General features: G+C 43.9%; 1 protein-coding gene across 8 annotated transcripts; it reads left to right on the top strand.

Annotated features, from left to right (window-relative positions):
- Window positions 1–606: 606 nt before the first annotated feature.
- ppip5k1a (diphosphoinositol pentakisphosphate kinase 1a) lies at window positions 607–25700 on the top strand. Of its 8 annotated transcripts, XM_076147015.1 has the most exons (34): window positions 607–695; window positions 3457–3556; window positions 3656–3890; window positions 4687–4882; window positions 5016–5106; window positions 5199–5284; window positions 5951–6105; window positions 6748–6849; window positions 6994–7155; window positions 7289–7410; window positions 7500–7601; window positions 7731–7817; window positions 7904–7979; window positions 8113–8222; window positions 8492–8577; window positions 9369–9494; window positions 10418–10539; window positions 11034–11216; window positions 11434–11575; window positions 11713–11936; window positions 12207–12334; window positions 12413–12527; window positions 12613–12720; window positions 13297–13413; window positions 13522–13662; window positions 13821–13914; window positions 15208–15333; window positions 17169–17231; window positions 19551–19607; window positions 19772–19831; window positions 20839–21018; window positions 22794–22931; window positions 23168–23278; window positions 23500–25700. In XM_076147015.1, exons 3-34 carry the CDS (start codon window positions 3747–3749, stop codon window positions 24144–24146), a joined length of 4401 nt encoding a protein of 1466 aa, XP_076003130.1. In that variant the 5' UTR covers window positions 607–695; window positions 3457–3556; window positions 3656–3746; the 3' UTR covers window positions 24147–25700. The 8 variants fall into 8 exon arrangements, with proteins under 8 accessions (XP_076003130.1, XP_076003129.1, XP_076003131.1 ...); XM_076147014.1 differs by having other exon boundaries at window positions 3457–3890; XM_076147016.1 differs by lacking the exon at window positions 20839–21018 and having other exon boundaries at window positions 3457–3890; window positions 23500–25699.
- The last annotated feature ends 308 nt before the right edge of the window (window positions 25701–26008 follow it).

Raw genomic sequence — 26008 nt, 5'->3', positions numbered from 1 at the left:
GTCAGACAAACCTGTGGTCAGCTCAGGGAGAGACATGTTGACGTCAATGTTTGGCCTGTACATCTGAACACAGTATCCAGAGAAAGTGCTTTGGTCTGCTGACTCTCTGCTAAAAGAGGGCGGGCTCACCTTTTCAAAAAATGCTGAATTTGAGAAGAGATTAGATTCGTTAGATATCAGATTAGATATAACTGAATCAAATTTAATTGACAGTAAAATGTGAGGTTCGATGATTGATTGCAATGTTGCTGAAATAATTAATATGGTTCAAACAGCTACAACGCTATTATCAATATAAATTGTCAGTAATTGGAATGTTAGTTGCAGTGTATCAATTATTGAATATATGGTACATTATTGCGTCAAAGATAAGATTCTCAAGTAAGTAAACAAATAAATAGATAAGTATACGTCGACGATATGCAATACGTCTGTCTCATCGCTAGAGGTCTCTCATGCCCTTCCACTGATCAGGATTTATGTTTACAACGGTAAACGACGTTCTCTCGTCACTCATTGGCTTATGCGGTCATTAAGCCACGCCTTAGTCTGCATGTCTGATTTACCATTGGCTGTGTCCGATGCTAATCATGTGCGCTTCAAAGTTGAAAAATAAGATTGGTTTAACATGCAAGCTGTCAAAACGGGAGGAAGCGAGCCGATGGTGGCAGGTCTACTAAACCTGTAGCCCCGCTGTAAGTATCCGATTCTGGGATCATTTGATGTTACTGACTATGATATACCACCTGCACGCTTGTAATCGTTGACATTGGCAGAGGTACATGCGTTTTATTTTGGGCTGCAGTCGCGAACAAAATGGTCTGGGAGAGTGTTTACATAGCTGCTGGACCCATGCTAACGTTTGCTAACATTAGCTGGATGTGTTTTGCACTAACAGACTAACAGTTCATCCGATTGTAGTGAATGTGGTGAAATAATGTCTTGTGGAAAAATCTTTTTTACATACTTATACCTCCAATGGGTTAGTTTATGTTTGACGGCGCTCTCACGAGCAAAGTTGTTGCAATGCTAATCCTCAATTGCTATCATTTGCACATAGCAACTGTAAATAGCGGTGGTTGTTGCATAAACTCATTTTTATTTACCATTCTGGGATAATGTGTGATGGTTTTGATTAATACACATCAATCTGTCCCGTCGAGCTCCAACCAGTTCCGACTGTAGAATAATGATATAAGTTGTAAACGTGCTGTGTTGATTTCACTTCGTGTGGATTATGCCGAAGTTAGAACATCTGTGGACGGTTAAATTCATTTAAAAAAAACAACAACAACAACTTTTGAAATAAATGAGATGAACTGCCATGCCTTAAATTTGAAAGATGCATCTTATTAACGTGAAGACTTTATTTTCTATTAATTAGTTAGTTAGTTAGTGAGAGAAGGAGAAAGAGAGAGACTTAATTCGTGCTAAAGAAATGTAATGAAATAATTTTGGCCATTTCTTTGCCATAAACAGTTGATTCCTCTGATTCTACTTGTGACTGGTCAACATGTATTATATGATTGACTGGATTAGATGTAATAACTAGTTGTAAGTAGCACTGGTTAATGTGACTTGCTGTGGTCAGTTGATTTGTTAGGATTAGGATTTATATTGTCAGGATTGCTGGTGTATCAGCTGTTACAAAACAAATCGCAGTTGGAGGTTGAAGTTACTGGACAATTAGCCTGGTTTGAGATCAGTACAGTGTACGACACGAGTCAAAGCAGCCAAACAGCCTGATAAATATACACCTGTGTGATAGAGGAGCTATAACATTTATCCTTACATCTATCAGACACAGAGGCTCCATGTAAACTGAAGAAAGTGCTCATAAATGTCACTCAGATACATGTTTTATAAGACTGGTTGTTGGGGCCTGCTTCCAGGTACAAATGTAATTGTGATCGATGAGCTGGGTGTTCCTGCAGAAGAGCATTTGTAAACAAAGGTTAAAACACTCATTCACTGATATCCATAAACCAACGTGACGGTTTAGCAAGAGTTTTGTTTAAATGGCAAGATCATTCATGTCTCAAGCGGCCCTTTAGCTGAATCACTGCTACAGCCACACAAAAACCCTTTGTACTAAAGTTACACGTGCTTTTACACTTGTTACAGTTTTGCATGTATGTGGACCCAAGAAGATTAGTTGTGCTGAACTCTTCAGCCAATTTGGACCCTTAAATACACAAGTTAATAAATGCTGTGCAGAGGACGTTCACTGAACCCTCGGTTGAACGTTCATATGGTTTAAGTTTACACACTCTTGATTCGTGTCACAGTCCCACAGCTTGGTAATAGAAGGGAGAGATGTTGTCTTGTCAAATGGCAAAGGATTTAGCTGTTATTGTATTTATAAAGGGGGTGAGGGGGGTTGCCAGACACCATGACATCACTTTATCACTTTAGCGATACTGAGTGAAAAGTAGATTTTCCTCCTGCACAGTTAGTATGTATTTGTTCACTGTATTTTACTCTGCAACTAGTCGGCCAGGGCTCCTGATTGACTGCGCCTAATGGTACAGTGGCCTGTTGTTGGTGATATTGTGTGTCAGTGTAATGAGTGGTTATGGTTTGTGTGAAACGTGGCCTGCTGCCTGCACATTCTGGCTCGGGTTCACTGGTGATGAACACACACAGAACAGGCCGGAGCTTCTGGTGTTCTGTAGCATCAGACTGCAGCGTCAGGGCTCGGGGTGGACGTGCTGCAGGTAATTATTGCTTAAGCACGCAACCACTTCTGCTAGGAATGATATGATATGGCAGTCTGGCAGTCATCTGACTTTTTGTTCTTATTATTTACAGTGTTTTCTTCATCTAGCTATGTGTGGGCCTTGCGTAGAGGTGGCTATTGAATTAATCCATATTCCTTTATCAGAGCTTTTCATTCATGCAGTCCTTTTCCCAACCCCTTTTATAATTCAGTTGTTCACTGGACAGTCTTTTAAACAAAGTGAAATGATGAAATACACACAGTACATCATAACATGTACAGAAAAACACCTAATTAAATGCAGTAACAATATAAACTTAATGTAACGTTTTTTTAAAATGTACAATAAATCACTGGAGCTACATTATCCAAAAGAAATACAGTGGAAGAATCTATAATGTGTGTGCTTCTTTTCCTTGTTTTGGTGTTCCTTTTTGAGGTTAGAATCCTCCTGCCAAGCTTGCCCATGGGGACATAATGTTACTTTAGCATTACATTTGACCTCAGATAAGCTGTTGTGAGGTAATTCAGTGTGAGAATGCAGCAATGGGAACTGATTTATACACTTGAATACTGTATGAGACTATTCCAGAATCGGAATCCCTCTGTGTTTCCAATGGTGTCTACTATATTGTGGACAGCTGTGGCGAGGCCTTCAAACTGTGTTACTGTGATTAGCAGCTGAGAAATTACTTTTCTGTCTCACACGGATAATATCTGTTTTCTGTCTTCTTAAGGACTGTCGCATATGAGATGTGGATCTGCTGAAGGCAGAATGAGAAACTGGAGTAGTGACACCATCCCAGAGCCGTGACCAGCCAGTCACTTCACACAGACGTTTGACCATTTTGTTGTTCAGACCCTCTTGCTCGACCTCACACTCCAAATTCCACCTGCCGCCCAGCGCAGACTGAGTGGACCTGTGCTTTTCTCCAGGCCTCGCGCCCTTCCATCGGCGGCCCGCTTTGGCGGTGTGTTGGTGTACAATGGTGCGGTGGGATGCTGAGGGCTGCTGCGGGGGACTGTGATGTCAGAGCCCAAAAGCCCGGGCGAGAGCCGGCGTGGCGCTCCCAGATTCTTCGTGGGCTGCGAGGACGATGAGAGCGAGGTCCAGGAAGACAGCATGAGGACTGACATGGAGCTGTATGAGGACGATGAAGATGTACACTCGGTGGGGGATTTCTGTCAAATCATATTACTTCAGATGGACAAACAAACGCACAAAATCTAGAAGCGATACTCTGGCAGTTGTAATGACTGTGGGGGGAATTAGGCCTGACCTTTATGTTCTGAATAGCAGCATTTTTGTCTTTCAATTATCTGCTCTGGTGTAGACCCATAGTCTCTAGAATGGAACTGACACAGTGTCACTTCTGCTGCTGTTGCCCACCCAGCCAGAGAAGTAAACTTCAACTTTAAGGAGATAGTGTTTCACAATCGACGATAACTTATTTGTGATAACATGGGCCAGATTTACACCTTGCATTTAATATCCATTCTCTTTATCTGGATGTTTACACATTTGTGTCTAAACAAACTAATGGATTTCAGACCAAAACAAAGATGCCTGTCTCACTTCAGTAGCAGTAGTGTCGATGACCACACAGCCTCATGCACTAACCCCAACACAAGCTTGCACCGGTGACTGGTGCCATGTGATTGGTCAGAGTCACTTGTTTCTGCTTTTGCCACTGATCCCATCCTCCTCCAAATTGCGGTGTAACTGTGTGACCATGATCTGACCTGGCACCCATCAAATTAGCTGACCTGAAATTACTGGTACAGGAACTAGTTACACAGTGCTGCTGCTCTCAGTCTGTTTGTCGATGCACAACTATGTATTCTATGAGCTTACACTGAACTACTTAAGATTATGTACCATATAAAAACTAGGAGACAATTATCAAGAATGAGGTCCATGAACAGGTCTGTGTAATGTTCCCGTTGCTCTGCTCTCTCTTCTTCAGCCCCCTGAGCGACAGATTGTGGTGGGGATATGCTGCATGATGAAAAAGTCCAAGTCCAAGCCGATGACCCAGATCCTGGAGAGGCTGTGCAGGTTCGAGTACATAACCGTAGTCATCTTCCCAGAGGATGCCATCCTCAACGAACCCGTGGACAAGTGGCCTCTCTGCGACTGCCTCATCTCCTTCCATTCCAAAGGTTTGACAACACACACCACCACTTCTTGTGCATACAAAGTCACAACACACGTGGCGAGTCGTGATCCTCTGGATTTAGCCCACAGTTAGCCCATAGTTTTATTGAATGAATCATTCCTCTTTGTGCGTGCCAGGTTTCCCACTGGATAAGGCAGTGAGCTATGCAAACCTGAGAAACCCTCTGCTCATCAATGACCTGAACATGCAGTACTTCATACAGGACAGGTACATCCTCCACATCCCATGAACCACTGTTGGAAGAAGGGATGCACGCCAAGAATGAACGTAGTCATCATCATGGTTGTCTTTCTTAACAGGAGGGAGGTGTATCGCATCCTGCAGGAGGAAGGGATTGATCTGCCACGCTATGCTGTGCTGAACCGTGACCCAGACAAACCAGATGGTCAGTCTGCTATCTCTCAATGATAGCTAATAAGATAGATCTGATTGTTTTAGGCCAGAATACAATGCAACTGCAGCCCTCTCCACTACAACAATCTCTCCAACATATGACCTGAAACGTAGTGAGCATTTCAGATCTCTGCTATCTAGTACTGTTGGTACTAAAAACTGTTGCGGTTTTAGCATCGCACTGGAAAAGCATAAAATAAAGTCGCCTAATTTCACCTCTCATTATATTCTTGGAGCTTTGGAACTGCTCTCAAGCCTGTGACCACGCAGCATCCCCAGGCCATTAATTGAAGGCGGCTTTGGTTTAATTTCAGCTTGTGGATAAATATAGTAACAAATGTGAAGCAAGTGCGAGTGACACACACATAAGTGCTGTGATATGATGGGTCTGGCATTCAAACCCTGTTTTCACTTAGTGGCCTAGAGACAGATAGTCCTCAGACTGATGACCCATCAGATGATTTCCGTCTCTGGCTTTCTTGATGGTAATGAGTGTTTTTATAATGGCCAAAGAAATTCACACAGTTCAGACTGCATGACTACTCCAGAGCACGCGGGAATAAACACTGACACGGGCAAGCATCAACTGTGTATATTATCAGGGTAATGAAAAGGTCTTTCCCCGAATATGGAAACATTTATTGTATCCCTGTGTCAGAGTGTAACTTGGTGGAAGGAGAGGACCATGTGGAAGTGAATGGAGAGATATTCCAGAAGCCTTTTGTTGAGAAACCCGTCTGTGCAGAGGACCACAATGTCTACATCTACTACCCCACCTCTGCTGGAGGAGGCAGCCAGCGACTCTTCAGAAAGGTCTTTGGCCTATTTCCCATTTTTCTCTGTTTACTCATTCTTCCCATCTATACATCCAATCTGCAGGGGCGGCTCAGAGCTGATACCCACAGCATGATGATACCCAGGATGATCAATACTGGCAACTAATGAGAAAGTGAAGTGCTGAATGCATCATCTCTAGCTTGTTAAACTGCAACTTCATCAATATGACCTGCAGAAATTGTTGCACTCTGCCATACTAATCAGACTTTAACTCCATTTCTTATGTGGTTTAATGAGAAGCCAGACCAGATCAAGAAAAATGGTTCCTGTTGAGCTTTGATCAGTTTTGGATTTTTGACTCTGTAGCCCTTTGTCCCCACGTGGTCTTGTGTGTCTCAAGTAACGGCACTTAGTGTTAACCCACTCCTCTTCTTTTCATTTCAGTAAAAACAGGCGTTAAGAGAAAGCATGATCATGAATCAGTTAGGTGGAATAAGATCTGTTAGATTGTATATTCAATAAATATGGAGTTGCAGCCTTTAGTTCTGATTGTTGGATGCTGCAGGAACTATGCAGGGCATACAGTTTCAATCTATATATGGAACAGTGCCACGGAGTGTTTTCGCCATTGCAGCACTTTTTTTCCCCCTCACTAAGCCAACTCTGTGCATCATGTAGATTGGCAGCCGCAGCAGTGTGTACTCACCAGAGAGCAGTGTGAGGAAGACGGGCTCTTACATCTATGAAGAATTCATGCCAACAGATGGCACCGATGTGAAGGTAGAGTATAAATGATCCCTGTGTTCAAATTAGAGACACTTGAACAGAACATAAAGTAACTTTGCTTGTTTGGGGATTGAAATGCAAAATGTATAAAATGGTTTAGTGAATGGCTGGAGTTTGTGTTTGTTTGTGTGGCGTTAGGTGTACACAGTGGGGCCGGATTATGCTCACGCTGAGGCCCGCAAGTCACCTGCTTTGGATGGGAAGGTGGAGAGAGACAGTGAGGGGAAGGAGGTCCGCTACCCCGTCATGCTCTCAGCCATGGAGAAGCTGGTCGCCCGTAAGGTCTGCCTAGCTTTTAAGGTAAGGGAAAGGTTCTGCTTTGGTTGGTCACAGTTTGCTTTTGTGCATCATCCTGGACGTCATTGTTGCTGCACTTGCTCTGTCTCACTGTTTAGTTGTAATAATGGTGAATCCTCCTCTCCTCCCACTGCAGCAAACAGTGTGTGGCTTTGACCTTCTCCGAGCCAATGGGCACTCCTATGTCTGTGATGTCAACGGTTTCAGTTTTGTGAAGAATTCAATGAAATACTATGACGATTGCGCCAAGATCCTTGGGTATGTCTGTTGTTTTGATAGTCCCACTTTCACTGCATTGTTTTCTCTTGTGACTCTTCTTGAGTTTGTGTCTCTCTGTGGATCCTTAGGAACATTGTGATGCGGGAGCTGGCACCGCAGTTTCAGATTCCTTGGTCTATCCCTACTGAGGCAGAGGACATCCCCATTGTTCCTACAACCTCTGGGACCATGTGAGTCAAAACAATTGAATGTTAGGGGGCAAATGACAAGTTTACCAGTGCTTTGCTTCATTAAGGGTTTTAAAGTTCCTTAGTTTTGTCATGTGAAGCTGCTTCACCTCAAAATGTTTTTGTTTTCAGGATGGAACTTCGCTGTGTCATCGCAGTGATCCGACATGGAGACCGAACACCCAAACAAAAGATGAAGATGGAAGTCCGCAATCCCATGTAGGTTTTCTCTTTGTCTTCCTGATTAGTGTTCAGAGCATTACAAACCCTTGGATTTCCTTGAAGCTTGTCTTTTATTCATGCAGGTTCTTTGATCTGTTTGAAAAATATGGAGGATACAAAACAGGGAAATTAAAGCTGAAGAAGCCAAAACAACTGCAGGTAAGAAATAATGGACAGACAAGACCCAGTGATGTAGGATTGATTTACAATGCTCAACTTCATATGCCTCCCAGCCTTGGTGTGAATTCTTTGAATCGCTAAGAAAGTTTGCTTACTCTGTAAATCTCAACAGGAGGTGCTGGACATCACACGCCAGTTGTTGGCAGATCTGGGACAGCACAATGACTGCGAGATAGAGGAGAAGAAATCCAAACTAGAGCAGCTGAAGACTGTTCTGGAAATGTATGCGACAAATCACCTGGGGCACCGTAGCCCAACTTTCTCTTATTAATCTCATTAATTTCTGGGTCATTTCAGCAAAGTGCTATTATAAAACTGGCATCTTCTTCTTCAAATATATTTTCAGTCATAGCTACATTGTTTTTGAAAACAAACACTTGCCAATGGCGGGCCCCTGTTAGGTTATCATAGGAAGTAGTATGCATACAACCAGATGTATCGATAAATACCTGCTCTAAGGATTTCACTTGTTTCATTTTCTTGTTGATAAGGTATGGCCACTTCTCAGGGATCAACAGGAAGGTGCAGTTAACCTACTTGCCATACGGGCAGCCCAAAACTTCAAGTGAGGAGGAAGGTAAGAAGAAACTAAGGGACACTGTCAAAATACTTTGAAGGTGCTGGCACGATCAGTGATAAACATGTGCCTCTCTGGCCTTATTTCTATGGATTTGAGTAGTTGCCCTACCTTGTACTGAAATGTTTGGTTTTGCTGTCACGCTTGAGATCAATCAAATTCAGCTTAGACCTATCTGCCAGTGTCTTTCAAATGTGCTACCGACAAGAGATCAGCTGTATGTGACATAAGCAGAGTTAACATAACGATGGAGGAAAAGCCCCTACACAGTGAACAGTGGTTTGTTTACATGCTGTGTCTGCGTTCGAGGTGTTTTACACAGTTAAATGGCAGAGTTGTAAACCTGCACCTTGTCTGTGCTTGTATGTGGAAAGTGAATCCAGGTCAATCAAAGCATGACATTACATTACATTACGATCATTTGGCAGCCGCTTTTATCCAAAGCGACTTACATTACATTACCACCCTTGGCAGAGGGGGGAGCAATTGAGGGTTCGGTGCCTTGCTCAGGGGCACCTCGGCAGGGGCTCGAACCGGCGACCCTACGGTTCCCAAGCCCCTGCCGAGGGTGCTGCTTGATGACGTGGGGCATCAGCACCTGCTACATTTGTTAAGCATATATTGTTTGTTATTGGAAGTGTTTGTGGTAATCTGTCTCCTAAACCACCACTCACTACAGATTATTAAACAATGCTTGCAGGGCTATTGCACTAAATTTCTTAAGATTGTTCAGGTGTTTTTGTAGCACTGCCTACCAATTGTATATGACCAACCTGTAATGCATTTGTCAGACTCGCGCAAGGAAGGTGCGTCACTCCTGCTGGTGCTGAAGTGGGGAGGAGAGCTGACTCCAGCTGGCAGAGTACAAGCTGAGGAGCTGGGAAGGGCCTTCCGCTGTATGTATCCTGGAGGACAAGGTGAGACACACACACATGCACACGCACACGCACGCACACACACACACACACACACGCTTATCAGCTGGCCGCCGGATTTTAGAGTCATGATGCTGAATGAAATTGTTATTGAGTGTTTCTATTTTGTTTTAGTCAGATTTATGAAATAAAGTCATCTCTTTTGTTAACATCGGTAATATTCTATTCCTTGCGCTGTTCTGCCATGAGAGCACACATGCTGTTAATGAATGAGCACCCAGCTTGTAGTGGAAAGGTAGCATTAGGAAATCTGCAAGCATTGGTTTAACAAATTGTACATTCACTCATTTTTGAAGCACGTTTTTGCACACGGACACACACACACACACACACACACACACACACACACACACACACACACTTTGAATATATCTAAGAGGCTTTGGCTTTGCAGTTGACAGACCTTGAATTTCTTTCCTGAGCAGCCATTGATCCATATAAGGTCACAATAACAGGCAAGACGGTGGTTAATAAATTCTCTTTTGTAGTTGCAATGTACCATAGTCGAGCAGAGCCGCCGTCTCTTTGCCCTCATTGGCTGAGGTGTCCCCTCAGGCCAAATAAATAGATGGGTTTATAGATATATGTAGTCTGTTTTTATTTCTTGTTTGTTTTACAAAATATACAAGACTATACTATTTTTGCATATACTTTTAGAATAACTATACAATTCCAAGTAAGCTTAACATATTTTCCATCTTCAGAAATGTAATCAATGATCTGATATTTCATTATAAATCATTTTAAAATTTGCCCAAAAAATGGACAATGCTATTTTACATGTTAATGAGTGTAGAGTGCCAGCATAGAATGTGTCTCTCTCTGTGCCTCTTACTGTGTTTCTCTATGCTCTTTCAGTGTGTGTGTTTATTAATGCTGTGTTTGATATTGATATGTTCTTACAGGAGACTACGCCGGATTCCCAGGCTGCGGGCTGCTGCGCTTACACAGTACCTACAGACATGACCTGAAGATCTACGCTTCTGATGAGGGCCGGGTGCAGATGACGGCTGCAGCTTTTGCAAAGGTATGCAATATTCACAGCTTAGTGTCCGTTCTCTAAAGATTCCAGACTTCGACTGAGCAGGGGTTCCTGCTGTGTAGGAATTTGTAATGATGATCTGTGACAGTGTCGTTGTTATTTTAGTTCTGCTGTTCTGCGTCATAGCTGATGCAACACAATAATGATAGAGTGAAAGTAAAGCGCAGCGCCAACAGCATCTCAAATTACTTTAAAAGAAAAATGATGAAAGAGTGATGAGAAAGAGAGCATATGAGAGAGGGCTGCAAAGAGTTTGTCTACAGCTGTGTAGTGTTGATCATTTTGTATACAAATGTCTAATGTTCACTGTGAGGCAACATCTTAGATTCCAGATCACTTCCTTTGTAAGTAGAACAGCCCATGCTTGTGCTTGCAGAGATGGATCATATCAAAGACCCATGATCTTAACACTGCATCAACAGCCATTTACGTCCATCCATCCCTTATCCATTACCACTTTATGTTGTTTGTGTGAGCAGGGATTGCTGGCACTGGAAGGCGAACTGACACCCATCCTGGTCCAGATGGTAAAAAGCGCCAACATGAACGGTCTGTTGGACAACGACAGCGACTCCCTGAGCAGCTGCCAACATCGAGTCAAGGCTCGACTCCATGAGATTCTGCAGAAGGACAGAGTGTTCGAAGACGAGGACTACGACAGGGTGATTTGCTAATGCTGTTTACCACTGGAATGAAGCTAAATGATTGTCTGTTCTTCTGGGCTTTACTTTCTGCTAAAGAGGAAAAACTGTGCATATCTTGAGCTGTTACAGCATAAATGTTTTTGTTTCTTTTGCTTTATTGAATTCTAATGACAAGCTAGCTTATTGCTTGCATAGATTTCTTCATACAAGCTCTTTTGTTTTGTTTTTTTGTCAGCTGGCGCCAACCTGTGGTGTCTCTTTGGTGAACTCAATGAAAATGGTCGAAAACCCTGTGGCCATATGTGACAGCGTCTACGCCCTCATTCAGAGCCTCACATCCCAGATCCGCAAAAGAATGGAGGATCCCAAATCTGCTGGTGAGCCTGATTTCTCTTGTCGGCACTACAGTAATCTCAACCCGGCTTTAGTTTATGCTGTGTGAAATTGTTTGACTCTTCCTGGGTCCTCTCTGGCTCTTCTCCCTCTTATCTCCGTCTCTCTGATCTTACTACAGACCTGCAGCTGTACCACAGCGAGACACTGGAGCTGATGCTGCAGCGCTGGTCTAAGCTCGAGAGAGACTTCCACATGAAGAATGGCCGCTATGACATTAGCAAGATTCCTGACATTTACGACTGTGTGAAGTACGATGTTATACACAATGCAACCCTGGGGCTGGAGGACACGTTGGAGCTGTTCAGACTGTCCCGGGCTTTGGCTGACATTGTCATCCCACAGGTAAGGTTTCGTGGAGCTTAAAATGGTTGTCTATTTATGTGTGATGTAATGGGAATCACTTCATGTTCTCCTACGTTTTGAGTGAGGCAGAGTTGTGTCAGATAAGCTAACTTTGCTTTGGGATTTGAGTACACTTTGTTCACCTTAATGGTCAATAAAACTGTATCTTCTAGTAGTTGTTGGGTATGGGCAGTACTAACAGCAGTGGGTCCAAACCCAGCAGAATGAGGAAAGGATGAGCTCTGGTTATTTCCTATGTGTTTTTATCAGGAATATGGCATTAACAAAGTGGAGAAGTTGGACATAGCATATGCCTACTGCCTTCCACTGGTGAGAAAAATCCGGCTTGACCTGCAGAGGACCCACGAGGATGAGTCTGTCAACAAACTACACCCTCTGTGAGTCCTAACATTCCTCCTCAAACTTGATGAAGGTCTAATATGAAAAGTTCTAATACAGTGACGTCTTGTTTGTAGGTACTCCCGCGGGGTAATGTCTCCCGGGCGCCATGTCAGGACACGATTATATTTCACCAGTGAGAGCCACGTCCACTCCCTTCTCAGCATTTTCCGTTATGGAGGCTTGCTTGACGTAAGCAGTCCAAGTCAGATCCTTCCAAACCATGAATATTTATCAAACAGGTAAAAGTTGAAATGGAGGTTTGCTGTGTCAACAGGAGGAGAATGACCAGCAGTGGAAGCGTGCCATGGATTACCTCAGTGCTGTCTCTGAGCTCAACTACATGACTCAGATCGTAATCATGCTGTATGAAGACAATAATAAGGTCAGGTTTTTTTCTTCACATGTACCTCAAATGTCAAAAGGTGTCAGAACACTGTATGACTTAAGTAGTCTCTGCCGGAACAGTGTAACAGCATATAACATGACGCATAATACAATGTACACACCACACAAGACATGCCTTCCTACCAATACCTGCCCCTGAATCACTCACTTCTGAATCACTCTCTTTGAGGCTGGCAGTATCTGTGATATATTATCAGCTGATCTGATAGCGAGAATTCAGAGCAATCAGAGAGCTCCCACTATGGGTATTTGAAAAGGAGAAAAGGGCAATGGTAGAGCTATGCAAGTTAGAGTTGTTGCATTGATTCAAATATGCATGTATATATGAAACGGTGCGATCACAAAGTTTTATCCGGTACAAGCCGTTTGGATCAGTGCGACTGCTTTGTGAACTTTCATATCAGTACACTGAAGTACACCTCACCACTATCAGCTGATACTAATAATCCTATAATTTTGAGGGTATAGCAATGCCTCAAGTGTTAAATGCATCTCATGTTGTTCTTATGTTTCTTTGCATATGTGAGAACATCTGTGTTTATTCCCCATAAAGGACATCTCCTCAGAAGAGCGCTTTCATGTGGAGCTTCACTTCAGCCCGGGTGTCAAAGGTGTGGAAGAGGAGGAGAATGCACCAACTGGTTGTGGTTTCAGGCCTGCGTCCGCTGAGGTAAGGCTGCAGGCTGAATTATTGGGGGAAACATCAGCCTGTTTGTGCATGTATCTAAAGAGCAGCACGTTGTCTTCTTCCTTTGTCTTCTTTGCTCCGCACAACCAGAATGAGCGGAAACAGACCGACCCGGGCAGCCTAGAGGACCTGTCGCGTGACGAAACTGATAGGGCTGTCCCACTCTCTGAGCCAATCACCATTCAGAGGCGGTCCCCACTTGTTCGTAATCATAAGAGTGGATCAATGGAGGTGAGACACACACCAGGGCCTATTAGTCACGCAAATCAGACTTGTTATGCCAGAATGTTCACACTGTTGTCCTTTGAACAGACTTGGTGTATCTAGCCTACAGTATTGCCACTGTCTGAGGGTTGTGTGCATGTGCATGTGCATTTTATCTCTATCAGGTCCTGTCAGAGACGCCATCATCCAAAGTAGGCAGTTATCGCCTCTTCTCCCTCTGCTCACGTCAGTCCCCTGAGATGAAGCAAAGTGGATTAGGTAAATATCTGGTGTCCGTTGCCATGACAACCCTGTTTATAGGTGATGCTATGCAATAGCTCATGCGGCCGGGAGGGAGGGATATTTCACAAGTTTTGATCTGGGTGAGCATGGTGGTATTCTGTATGTACTGTAACTAATGTGCACTTTTCATTGTGCTTGGGAATGCATGGATTTACATGACTGTTAGTCTATCTGTTTTTATTTGCTTAAAAACTCTTCAGGGGTTCATATTAATGATACTTGCGGTGAGGACTGGGCTGTTAGAAGTTGAAATCGGTCTATTAGACTCCTCATCAATCACAAGTGAATACTACTGAGATTTTCTGTATTATTATATTAACAGTTTCATTGTTTGATTGATTTGGTGTTTGGCTATTTACTCTAGATTCTGTATTTTATAACATTTTCACTGTTAACAAACAGATGTCTCACTTAAATTCTCATTTTTGGAGTATATATCAGCAAAGACGGAACTCTCAGTCAACACTATAACTCAAAGTCCAAATGGCACATAATGAAAGGCCAGTTCTCCGGACAGATTTCAGTAGTAGTAGTGGATTTCATTTTCACAAACTTACTAATCCTTCCACGTAAGCCTTGAAACACTTGACTCTGCAGCCATTAACCCTCATGGATTGATTTTAGAGTTGTTTAAAACGAACTCAGTTGCCTTTTGAGGTCAGTTTTGTTGTTTGTGTAGGCAGTGATAAGAGAAACGTGACACACAGACAGTAAGTGATATGATGGTGGTATGACATTTTGCTGTCACCTCAACAACATCTACTTATCTCTTGGACATAATTTTGTGCTCTTTAACTAATACATCGGGAAATCCACCAGAGAGAAATCATGCAAACCAATGTTGTTTTGTCACTGTGTCTGCACTAACTTCTCTCTTGTTACTGTGCCACTACTGCTCTCCCTACCAGCATGTACGAATGACGCATCTGGGAAATGCAGGAAATCACTAACTGAAGATGAAAGCAAATAGAGAATATAGAGAAATTCAGTGTGTAATTCCACAAGTTGTACTTGACGCATTGAACATGGCAGTTTAATGCGTGAAAGGATTGCAGGACTCCTTCTTTCAATCCTTCCATCCTTTCTCCAGCTGCATACATGCTCAGCTGGAGAAAGGAATGTTGGTATGAGTTGCATGGTGTTACTTCAAGCTGAGTTGCATGGTGTTACTTCAAGCTGTCTATCTGTCTCTTCCTTCTCTGAGTAATTGTTTGGATAATTGCATGTTATACAGTGGTGACTAACCCCCCCACCCACCCCCCCTCGCAGGCTCTCAGTGCGCCGGCCTCTTCAGCACCACTGTCCTAGGTGGTTCCTCTAGCGCCCCTAACCTGCAGGACTACGCACGTGCACACCGCAAAAAATTCTCCACCAGCAGTCTGTCCTACAAAGACGGTATGTGTTTACCGGGCTCCTTCACTGAACAGGGAATCCTTTTGTCCTCATGTTAGTGTCAAAGAAATGAAGTCATCAGGCATACTTTGAGGGGAAATGAGGGACTGAAACATTTAGGAGAAATATATGGTTTGGCTTTGTATGTTAAGATTTTCATTACATTATTTAGATTGTGTACTAGCGGTAATGTTTAAAAAGGTTGAGGGGAAATAAGAGCAGTATGAGAGAATTATAAAAGAAGAAATGCATTTAAACTCAAACTATCACTAATTCTTATCCATAAACATGGAAAGGATCGTGTTTATAGTTGTTGTGGTCAGAAGAAGAAGGAAACAAAATACATGTATACTTGGTTCTCTACTGAGTATTTGAATTCTCTCTCAGTAGAATTGATGTACTTCTTTCCAGCAGTACGTAAACGTGATGCCTTGGCCCCACTCAAACTCCACATACAATACAGGAACAGCTTGCCCGTTTAATAACACAGTATCAGTTTCCAGATCTATTAATCAATTACTTGGAGAAAATGCTAAATCAGTTAGGGTTGAGTTATTGTTCCTGGGATCAGGTTTAGGTCCAGACTGTAGGCCACAGCTGTTTTGCCTCTAATCTGGAATTTGGAAAAAGGCTCATACCATAGCCATAGTTAATGTCTAATTCTGAATGACATAGAATAATATTTACAGGGCTACTGTGTACACGAGCAACAGTTTATCTGTATGTCTCTGTAAATTGCCCCTTTATTCTCAAATTCATTATCTTCCCATGTTCTTTTGCATTGTCCACCGACAGATGATTTCGAATCTACACACTGACCATAGACGTATTTCAGCTTCATTATAAACCCTCCTTATTTTTAATTACATTTTGTCACAAGAGTAAAGTCACAGTGGCCAACAGTGAATGGGTGGTGACGGTCATTTACATGCAATTATACATCTACCTCATCCACACAATTATTTTGCACATACTCTATTTCCGTGTACATCAGCCCTACTGATGGCATTTGGAAGCTTGGGCTTTAACCTATCTCAAATATTATTCAAAGACAAGTTTGAATAATATTGCATGTGAAAAGAAATTGTGAAAGGTCAATAATAACTGTAGGCTTTAATCCATCCAAACATCCTTCTCTAGTTTACATGGTGTCTTTCATGTCGTCCAGTAGGTGTCACTGTGGTCCCAGATTTGTTTAATGTCGGCTGGCATCCGCTTACTTGTGCGTTGTCTCACGTGCAGTCTTGCCGTTGGTCTCTGTCATCCATCTTGTTGCACCTCATTTTCAATAGTCGGAGGAAGCATTTTTCAATCTGTACGGAGTCAGTCGGCCCAAATTGTGATTAGTCCAAACGTTCGCCGCTCTGATTGGCATGCCGCCATCTTATTTTCTCCCTTTGTCGATACACTTAACCGGTCGTGTCTGCCGGTATACAAATTGGGATGTGGTGTCTGTCACAGTACATGACAGAGATGCTGAACTACACTTAACTTTTCACTGGGGCAGTTGTGCATTTTAGCCATCACACACAATGGTCAGCCCTGAAGGTTTGTTTCTCAAAGGCTGTTCTTGTGTCTCATGGTTGTGTCTTCACCTCCTATGTTGAAAGCATTCCATCTCACTTTTTCATCAAATGATATTTAATCCATGTGTTGCCCTATAAACGACTTTATCGTTATTTGGGGCTTCTTGAAAAAACCGAGAGCTCCCTTGTGTACAATCTGGATTGGACTTCACACTGCAGTGTTCACATTACTCTAGATCAGGGCATGATGAAACATGGTTTAAGTTGCTGTGGCTCAAGGTAACGCTAGTGAACTTTTTTTTATTTCCTCAGAGTTGTTGTCTATGCCGGCAGTAAAACGATTTTCTGTGTCGTTTGCAAAGTATCCGACTAATGGTACGTCTGCTTCTTTCAAGTATATTTCCACTTCACCTCCCTTTGTCTTGCATGCTAAACATCAAAGTTATTTTTTTGACCTTGGGTTTTTTTTCACATGGCCCTCCAGCATTTCAGGTTCTCTTCTTTTTCTTTTTTTTTTGTATTGATTTGATTTCTCCATGAGTCTTGGATTGTTACTTTCCTAACACTTCCTGACATTCTCTTTCTAACCAGGGTTCCCACTGGTCACTGAATTTGTGAAATATCTTGAAATTTGGAAACGGGGAATGTCAATGAATTTTGCAAAAGGCAGCAGAACCAATTGCCATCCTCACACCGCTGACAATGCGAGATTCAAGATGGGAAAACTGTAAACAATTACCAATTGGATGTGACCTTGTGCTGTGTATTCAGTCTCTACTCTGCTCAAAAGAACCAAATCTGCAGTCTACCATCTTATAGTCGGTATTGCAAAACCCACATTTGCTGTTGCCATGGTTACCATTTGTTCCAGCCAACATGATTGCCTTTGTGGTACTTTTTCATACCATTACTTAACATTCAGCAGATCTCTAGCTTCCCCTCGACTCAACAGCATTAGCCTCTGGTGGTTTGGCTTTTCTGATACTGAGATTCATCACCTGACTACATCCCCTGTTTTCAACAGTAACTACTAGGAGACAAGCTAACAGCCAGACCCTCACACCAAGGGGATAATTCATAAAACCACAGGCTTACTACACCACACAACACCACAATAACTGAAGCCCATTTCCTAATCCTTCAGTGATCTTCATACACTGGTATGACATTATTGGTGTATTGTTGTAAGAGGTGCCAATGAACATCAGCATGTAAATGAGCTGGTACATAATAAAGTACTACTTAGTGCAGCATCGCAGTTAATGAGAATTGTTATAGATGATACAGGTGGGGGGGGGGCGGATAGAGTTGAAATCCATCTCATAGGTAATTTCATAGGTCAAATCTACAGTGAGACTGATGTTGTTAATGGAGGAAACATCACAGCAGCACAAACAATGATGGAGACCAGTAAGGGATTCATGGATGAAGAACATGTTAGTGTGACACAATTGGCCTATCTGATGTGTTGAATCTGGCGTTTGTGTTTTATGAATTTCCCCCCTGTACCTTCAACATTAACAAGTCTCACAGTAAACAAGGAATCTAACTGTTAACAGACATTTACTGATCTGTCTGAAGGCCTCAGTCTTTGGAAGTCTTCAGATCCTTTGCCGTTCCTCTGGCACCGTCTCATCCTCCTCTTGTAGTGCAAGTGTATTGACTGTGAAGTAACTTGGGCAGAGAGGTAATGAAATGTGTATGTGGGACATGGATGTTGCCATATGTTGTATGTACAATGATTTTTTTTTTTAGCTTTGATTTTTCCTGGTTTACGAGGATCAAAAGACTTGGTAGGTTGAAAACTTTTCTCTGTGTCGGTTATTACAACTAATTATCTTCAGTTAGCCAAATCCCTCCATTTAAATGCCTCTTTATTTGGATTGTGAGCGTAGAAATGCACAGAGCATACTTCATGGACCTGCCAAGGGTGGGAACCCTGTGTATCGCCCCACATAAAGTTTGTATTCTGTTGTCCATCGCTGAACGAGTCAACATTTTTCACTCAGTTTGTGTGTGTGTATGCGTGCGTGCGTGTGTAATTATTTCAAATGTGCACCTGTGACCCATCGTTGTAGAGGATGTGACCTCATGGTTAAACATCACCAAAAAGCATATTGGTGTTTTACCCTTTCCCCCGTTCTCATTGATACTCGCCAAAACTGCGACATCTGAGTCTTTACCCGAACGCAGCTCAGCTCTCACTGACAAACCGGGAAAGGGTTAAAGCATTATTCATTCCACCACCTGTCTGTTTGTCATCTATTAAAAACATAAATGCTTCTTAAAAATTGTGTTTGAATGCCGACAACAAGGGCAGATGTTGAATTGCTTAATATCATGAGTGCTCTTTGTCTTCTGGGGTTTGCAGAGGCTATGATTGAATATTTCTCCCTTTTTATTGAATTTTTTTTTTCTGATCAATTTTTAAGTATGAATGATTTAGAGAAAAGGGGAGCATAGAGACGGCAAGAGTTTATATGTCAGCACAGAAGGCAGCTGGCTTTATGATTTCCCCTCTTCTTGCCCCCTTATAAGAGGAATGACCTGCTTTCAGTCAGCGCATAGGAGGCTTTGGAGGTTTGCGAAGCTGCTTTTGATAACTTGGTGGCAACATAGCGGTGGATCCTTCCCCCTGCAGGGTTCCGTTACGTTTTGTCTGTGTGACTGCTGAAAATAATTGTGTTCTTCCAGCATTCGTCAAGCGTCACGGTGGAAAGTTTCTGCGAGAACGTCCGGTCAAGGAGACAGGTGAAATATGTCAAATGTTCCCTGGCACTCACGGGGTTTCTACATGCATAGATTTAGCCACTGAAGAAGTCAATACAATGCCAAGTCAAAGTCATTCCTAACTGGATTGTCACTCCGTATTTTAGATTAGCATGTTCATATCTGACCTGTGTCATTCACCACAGGAACAAAGGATGACACATCCGCCATAGCAGTGTTTTCCCCTTTGTGGTGGACTGCGACAGGTATGAGAGCTGGGATGATGCAGTTTTGTGTGTATGCCAAATGTCCAGCTGCAGCTTTGTGGAAACATTAAAATCAGATCAAATCTCCCCCCCTCCCAAAAAAACAAAACAACTGAAAAAGGCTTTTGATGTGGCAAGATTTATCTGCACGTTTTAACAGCTTCCACAGAGAGAAACTGGCCAAGATGGAACATGAATGAGTGTTTTTATGCTAAAATGCAATGCAGAAAGGATTCCTTTGGGCTTTGTTGCTTGTTACTGTTTTGTTGCTCCTTTGTGTGCTCTCCGTATTAAATGGGTCAAAGTTGATTTCAACACAGCGCCAATGTTTTTTGGGGGGGGGGGGAATCTGAAGGAATAATTGAGATACTGCAGAGGAGCAATGTGACGTCTTTATTTTGAGTCTGCTGCTTTTGAGCTTTGCTTGTGCGGTCGGAAGGGGAAAAGCATTCTGGGTGATTTGGGCGCAGGACGTTTTTGCTTGACCGTGATTTGCTGCCGTTTTTCTGTCCTCTGGCTGTTTGAGCAGCCGGGGTGAGCTGCTGGCTGCATCTTTGGTTCACCACCACACACTCTACAGCTGCTCTCCTCCACCTGCCCCCCTTTTGTCTTTTACTCTCCTTCTTTTTTTCCACATGGGCTCGGACTCAAAACAACAACATTTGTTGGTTTTTCTTTGCTTCCAATTTGATCTTTTCAGTACTAGACTTTAATGAAAAATTTACAATTTCATTCCACTCTCAATTTTTAATCTGAATACAGATTTAGTCTTTCTTTCCCTATTTTTTTTATAAGAAATTACTAAGATCTTGTATAGCACGTATCATTCTGGAGCCTCTGATGATGCCCAGCCCTACTCTTCATCCCCCTTGTCTGGTTTACTGCCTCATCTATTGCTTGCATCAGTCCTTCCCATCCGTCCCTTCCTCTCCCCTTATATCCTATTGTTTCCTCCCCCTCCTCCTCCACTGCTCTGTCCTTCCTCGCTCTCCCCTCTTCTTCTTCAGAGCCCATGGAGGAGCACCATGTGGCCCAGTTATTGAGGCGTTTCTCCACAGAACTCAGCCTGGGCCGCCATATCTCTCTGGACAGGGCGCTGGCCCACCACCTCCACCAGTGCTCCTACCATCTCCGCCTCTTCCGAAACTGGCTCATCTCTGGCCAGGACCCCCTAGAGTACCTCTACGGTCAGCTCCTGGCCCTGCCATCCTAATCCCGTTCTCTTGAAACCACGTCCACGGTTTAGTTCATGACTGTGCTTGTTCTGTGGTTGACTCCTCTGCTTTGCCTCTTGGTGTTTCCGCATGCCTGCCTGTTACTGTGGTTATGCAGACTGCAAGCTGGAGTGCTGTGAGTTGGTATTGGTGTTGGGGCCGTTAATGTAGCTGTAAAGATGCCATGAGACTAAAACCGCATTTTCCTTAATCTTCCTGTAAAGGGAAATCAAAAGGTACCGGCGTTATCCTCAACACAAAAGTTCATCTGTACTCTCCAAAATTCCCTTTTTCCTTAAGTGTCACTATGCAAAATGTAGCAGTTTTCTATATTTAAAGCGAGGTGCTTTTCTCAAACTCAAAATGTCATTTCTCACGATTCTATTCATGGCGAACGACAGCTCGCTCTCCTGATGTGGCGTACAGAGCAGCACTGAGCACACACACTGTTTATGACACAAGACACAACAAATCACACTTTTATAACATGATGTACAGGTGCAATGTTATATCAATATTTAAATTGTATCAATGCCACAGTGCTGCCTGACAGGAAGTCACTGTAAACACCTTGACCTTTAATGAGAGATATTTAATGTAAATAGCCTGGTAACATCCGCCTGCACCTCTGTTTATAAACTATCCATCCAGTGTAACATCCAGTATCTTCTAGATTTGATCAACCCTCACTCCTGCAGTAACAGACTGAATAGAAACACTTGACAAACATTAGTTGGATGTTGTCAGTTTCCAGCATCTTTTCCCTGGAGTTGGACGTCAACACTTTGACTCAGGGACATCAAAGCCCGTTCCTGTACCTGCTGCAGGAAACGTCTCCACACCTTTGACATACGTACTTCCTTCTTGCATGAGACGTAATGGGCCAAGATTACATTTGGCCACACGGCTCCGTCTTGTTGTGAAGCTTAGCCACACGTGTCTGAGCATCTGCTTTGGTGCGTACTGACGTCCCGGACTGTGTCAAAACCCGTCCGTGGCAGACGCAGTGAAAGGAATTTGTTCAGTTCCAATTCCGGACACTCTCTCCGCTCACTCTCTCATACCCCGACCGTGTTCGTCCGCGTCGGGACTCGGCTCCTCTTTGAGTTTACATTTGAATGCCAGTTGCTATCGTGTGTTAACCAGCATGATCTTTGCTGTTCTGCTGTACATGTGGCATACTCACACCCTGTGCAGATGAACCAGGTCAAACATCCCCCGAGGTTTTAGATCATCTCGCCCAGCTGTGGTTTGTCGCTCTGTGATTACGAATGGCTGTTCAGAAATGCACATAGTTGTAAACTAACAGTGCGAGCGTTTGGACCTGAGCTCCGGTCTGGAGGGCTTGTACGGCTGTTTGGGGCTGTCAGAGCTGCAGTGTGATGGCGTTGGTATTGACTACAAAGCTGACGTGTTGTGGAGACCTGCTTGCTTTCCTGGAAATGAGAGGAGTTTTGAGGATGTGCAGACTTCCTGTTTGATATGGTGTCATGGTGTATGGTCCAGCATGGTTTTTTGCAACTTTGCCTGTGTGACGTTGAGCCGTACAGACCGGCGGGGACTCGCAGGGTTTGTTTAGCTGGAAAACCGAAGCAGGATTTTGAGAGCAACGTACGGAGAGGGAAGTGTAATCATTGGATTCGGGGTGTGTTGGGTTTCACCTGGATTTGGTTCTGCCTGCTCTGCTCTTCCCGGTGCAGTCTGAGGTTTGATGTGCCTTTGGGCGTCGTGTCCCTCCTCTGCCGCAGGCTTTGAAGGCTGCTCCATGGTGCCCTCTATCTACCCTCTGGAAACGCTGCACAACTCCCTGTCACTCAAACAGGTGAACGAGTTCCTCACCGGCGTGTGTGAGAGTGCAGGGGATCCGCACTCCAGGACCACCAGAGGTAAGTGACCGTCATCGTCATCATCTCTTTAGGACTCTTGATCACAGCTGGAGTTATTGAATGAAAGCTCAAAACTATCTATGACCTTTGGTTCTGAGGCACAGATGCCTTGGATACATTCAAAGATCCAAACCAGCCAGTAATTTGTCTATCCTAAGTATTTATTGATTGAAAACGTTAAAATAGAGCCGCCTTTTCCTGTCACTTAAACCGCGGCTCTTGTTTCATCCCTGCAGCTCTGTCAGCCATGTTTGACACACACAACCATCCGTCAGTGGACTCATACATGCCTCAGAGAGTCCTCTCCTCCTCCATCTCTCGGTCTCGCTCTGACAAACCTCCCTGGTGTGAGTATCGTATCCTAGCGTCCCCATGAGGTCACCTTGGGTTGAGATATTTTTAGCATACACCTCGGCTGTTGCAGTCCGGCTAAACCGTTTACTTCCTGTCTCATCTGTTGGAATCCACTGATGTACACATGATATCTAAATGCATCATCACATTGGATCATGTTTCATCATTCAACCATCTCATCTCAGTGCTGCGTGTCTCTTCTCTGTCTCTGCAGATAGCAGCGGACCGTCCAGCACAGTGTCCAGCGCAGGGCCTTCTTCTCCCACCACAGCAGACACGTCCCCACGCTTCAGCTTCAGCGAGAAGCTGTGCCTCACACCTCAGAGCAGCGAGGAGACGCACTCCTGTCAAAACCTCCCCGCTCAGCCACCAGCCTCTGTCGGCTCACAAATTCTCGACCCAAATAGTCCCACGCTCTCCACTCACCCGGCTGATGTCCCGATCACTCCCGGTACCTCGCCACAGGATGCGGAGCGCTGTGACGTCACCCTTCCCCAGCCCTTAAACGATAATCTTCAGCTCATACAGGAGGTGCCAGAAATGCCCCTCGCCGCAATGGAGCCTCCCATAGAGGAAATCCTCGACCCGAGCCTGAGACCGCCCTGTTCCCCTCTAACCGAACTCTCTCTGGGTCGAATGGAGGGTTTCTGCGGCCTGCCAGGTTCTCTCCCTGTGCTGCTTGAGCTCCGAGAGAGCAGCAGCGAGGCGGGCTCCAGCTCTCAGACGCCACAGTCCCCCGAGGGTCCCGACGAGTTCTTTGACACGCAGGAGTCCCTAGAGTTGTGGATGGACAGTCCAGAGAGCCAACTGCTGCCCGAGTCCCCAATCGAGGACAAGGCCACTCCTGCAGCAGAGCCGTAGGGATGAAGACACACAGTACATAGGAAAACACAACAAACCTGAGCACAAACTTCAAACTTTTACGGTTTTTGTGGCGGGTAGTGGAACATTTTACTGAGCTGCAGCCAATCACACACACACACGTCGGCACGTCCTCACAATGTGGGATAATCACAACGTACTGTAGATGCTCACATGCTGTCCAGCACATTGGCGACTGTACCAGTGACATCATTGAGTCTCCTCAGACCGTTACTATTACTACAACTACTGGTCGCGTCACGCTGACTTGAGGCGGTTACATTGGCTTCCTTTTTAGCCTTTTTATTTGATTTTTTTAAACCTTCATGTTACAATCACTCTATATCTCATGGGTGGCAGATTTCCGGGGCTGTTTTCCCGGCGCAGGGGAGCTTTCCTCGTCCCGCCTGACCGAGCACAGACCTTTACCTTACAGGGAACGACGTCCACAACCAGACGGAACCGCTCGCAGGCTGAACCTTCTCTCCTGGGTCTCTTCCTTTTTTTTAAGCTTTCCCACCTTTTTTGGAGCTGCATCTTTAGAGCCTCTATTTGTTATTAGAAAAAAAAAAAAAGCTGAAAGCAGAGTTGGAGCTTTTGCATCACTACAGCCTAACACTGCATTACTGCCAGTAAACAAGTGTTTCCAAGTCCAGGTCAACTGTATGTGCACTGCTTACTGCCAAAGTCCTTAAGCCTCATCTAAGATTTAATATAATCGGTAGGAATGAGAGAGAGAAAATTCTATTTATTTTGATGCATCTTAGAAATATTTGGTATTTTTGAATACCCACAGGTGAGCTAAAAAATATTTAATTGTACCATAGCTATTGTATATTTTTGTAAAATCACCTCAGCATGTAGAAGAAAACTGAAGCGGCTAATCTCATTTTATCTCCAAACAAACAGAAGAAGCTTTTTACATTTCTGTGGTTTTTAGTGTGGCAAGCAGTTATGTAGCAACAAAGCCTGTGTGTGTGTGTGTGTACAGAGCACACGCTGGTGAAGCTTTTCAGGTGGAAAATGTAAGCTGATGTTATGCGGTGTTTAAATGTGGGGATTTCATGTTCCGCTGTAATGTACTGTAGGGAAACACACCAACGTTACTGCATACAACACTTGTCAGAAGCTTGTGTGTCTTCGGTGTGTGTGTCCTAAGGTGTCGCCACAGTTCGCCTGCTTAAATTCAACGGACTCGCCCATTGTCCTCACATCTGTCTGCTTTGTGAACTGAACTGTCCCATCTGTTTGACATTTCTACCACGTGTGTGTTTGCATCGGCTCGTCACAAATTACATGATGATGTCAACATGCTATTGAAGTAAAGTGTCCAAACAAAGGAGTTGAGCAGTGGGTTCGTCTTTACTTGATGTGCTTTGAAACGGCATCAACCTCCACTTTTGATACTTGACAATGTTCAGCCCGAACTGTTCACTATAATACACTACACTTATGAGTGAAAACGTGTGTGTGTGTGTGTGTGTGTGTGTGTGTGTGTGTGTGTGTGTGTGTGTGTGTGTGTGTGTGTGTGTGTGTGTGTGTGTGTGTGTGTGTGTGTGTGTGTGTGTGTGTGTGTGTGTGTGTGTGTGTGTGTGTGTGTGTGTGTGTGTGTGTGTGTGTGTGTGTGTGTGTGTGTGTGTGTGTGTGTGTGTGTGGAATAAAAGACAAAGTGTTTGTTGGTAGTGTGTTACCATGTGATGCTGAAGGTGATGGGTGATGTCACCACAGGCTCATTCAGTGTGAGCCAGCAGTGTCTCAAAAGCAGCGATTGTGCTCCCAGTCTGCCCATAGTACCGCTGTTACCAGAGCAGCACAGTTGCTGCTTGCTGCTGTGTGTTGCGTGTGTTTTGCATGACAAAGCA

The sequence above is a fragment of the Genypterus blacodes genome, unplaced genomic scaffold (genome assembly GCF_046128005.1).
Source record: "Genypterus blacodes isolate CSIRO-AG114 ecotype Tasmania unplaced genomic scaffold, CSIRO-AGI_Gbla_v1 ptg000036l_1, whole genome shotgun sequence".
NCBI lineage: Eukaryota > Metazoa > Chordata > Actinopteri > Ophidiiformes > Ophidiidae > Genypterus > Genypterus blacodes.
This window is presented reverse-complemented; position numbering and strand designations above follow the sequence as displayed.

Excerpts from the sequence above, each read along its gene's own strand:
- ppip5k1a (XM_076147015.1), top strand. The coding sequence starts at position 3,747 with ATGTCAGAGCCCAAAAGCCCGGGCGAGAGCCGGCGTGGCGCTCCCAGA. Across the intron at positions 3,891-4,686 it reads ACGATGAAGATGTACACTCG|CCCCCTGAGCGACAGATTGT; the intron begins GTGGGGGATTTC and ends TCTCTTCTTCAG. Across the intron at positions 6,850-6,993 it reads CAGATGGCACCGATGTGAAG|GTGTACACAGTGGGGCCGGA; the intron begins GTAGAGTATAAA and ends GTGTGGCGTTAG.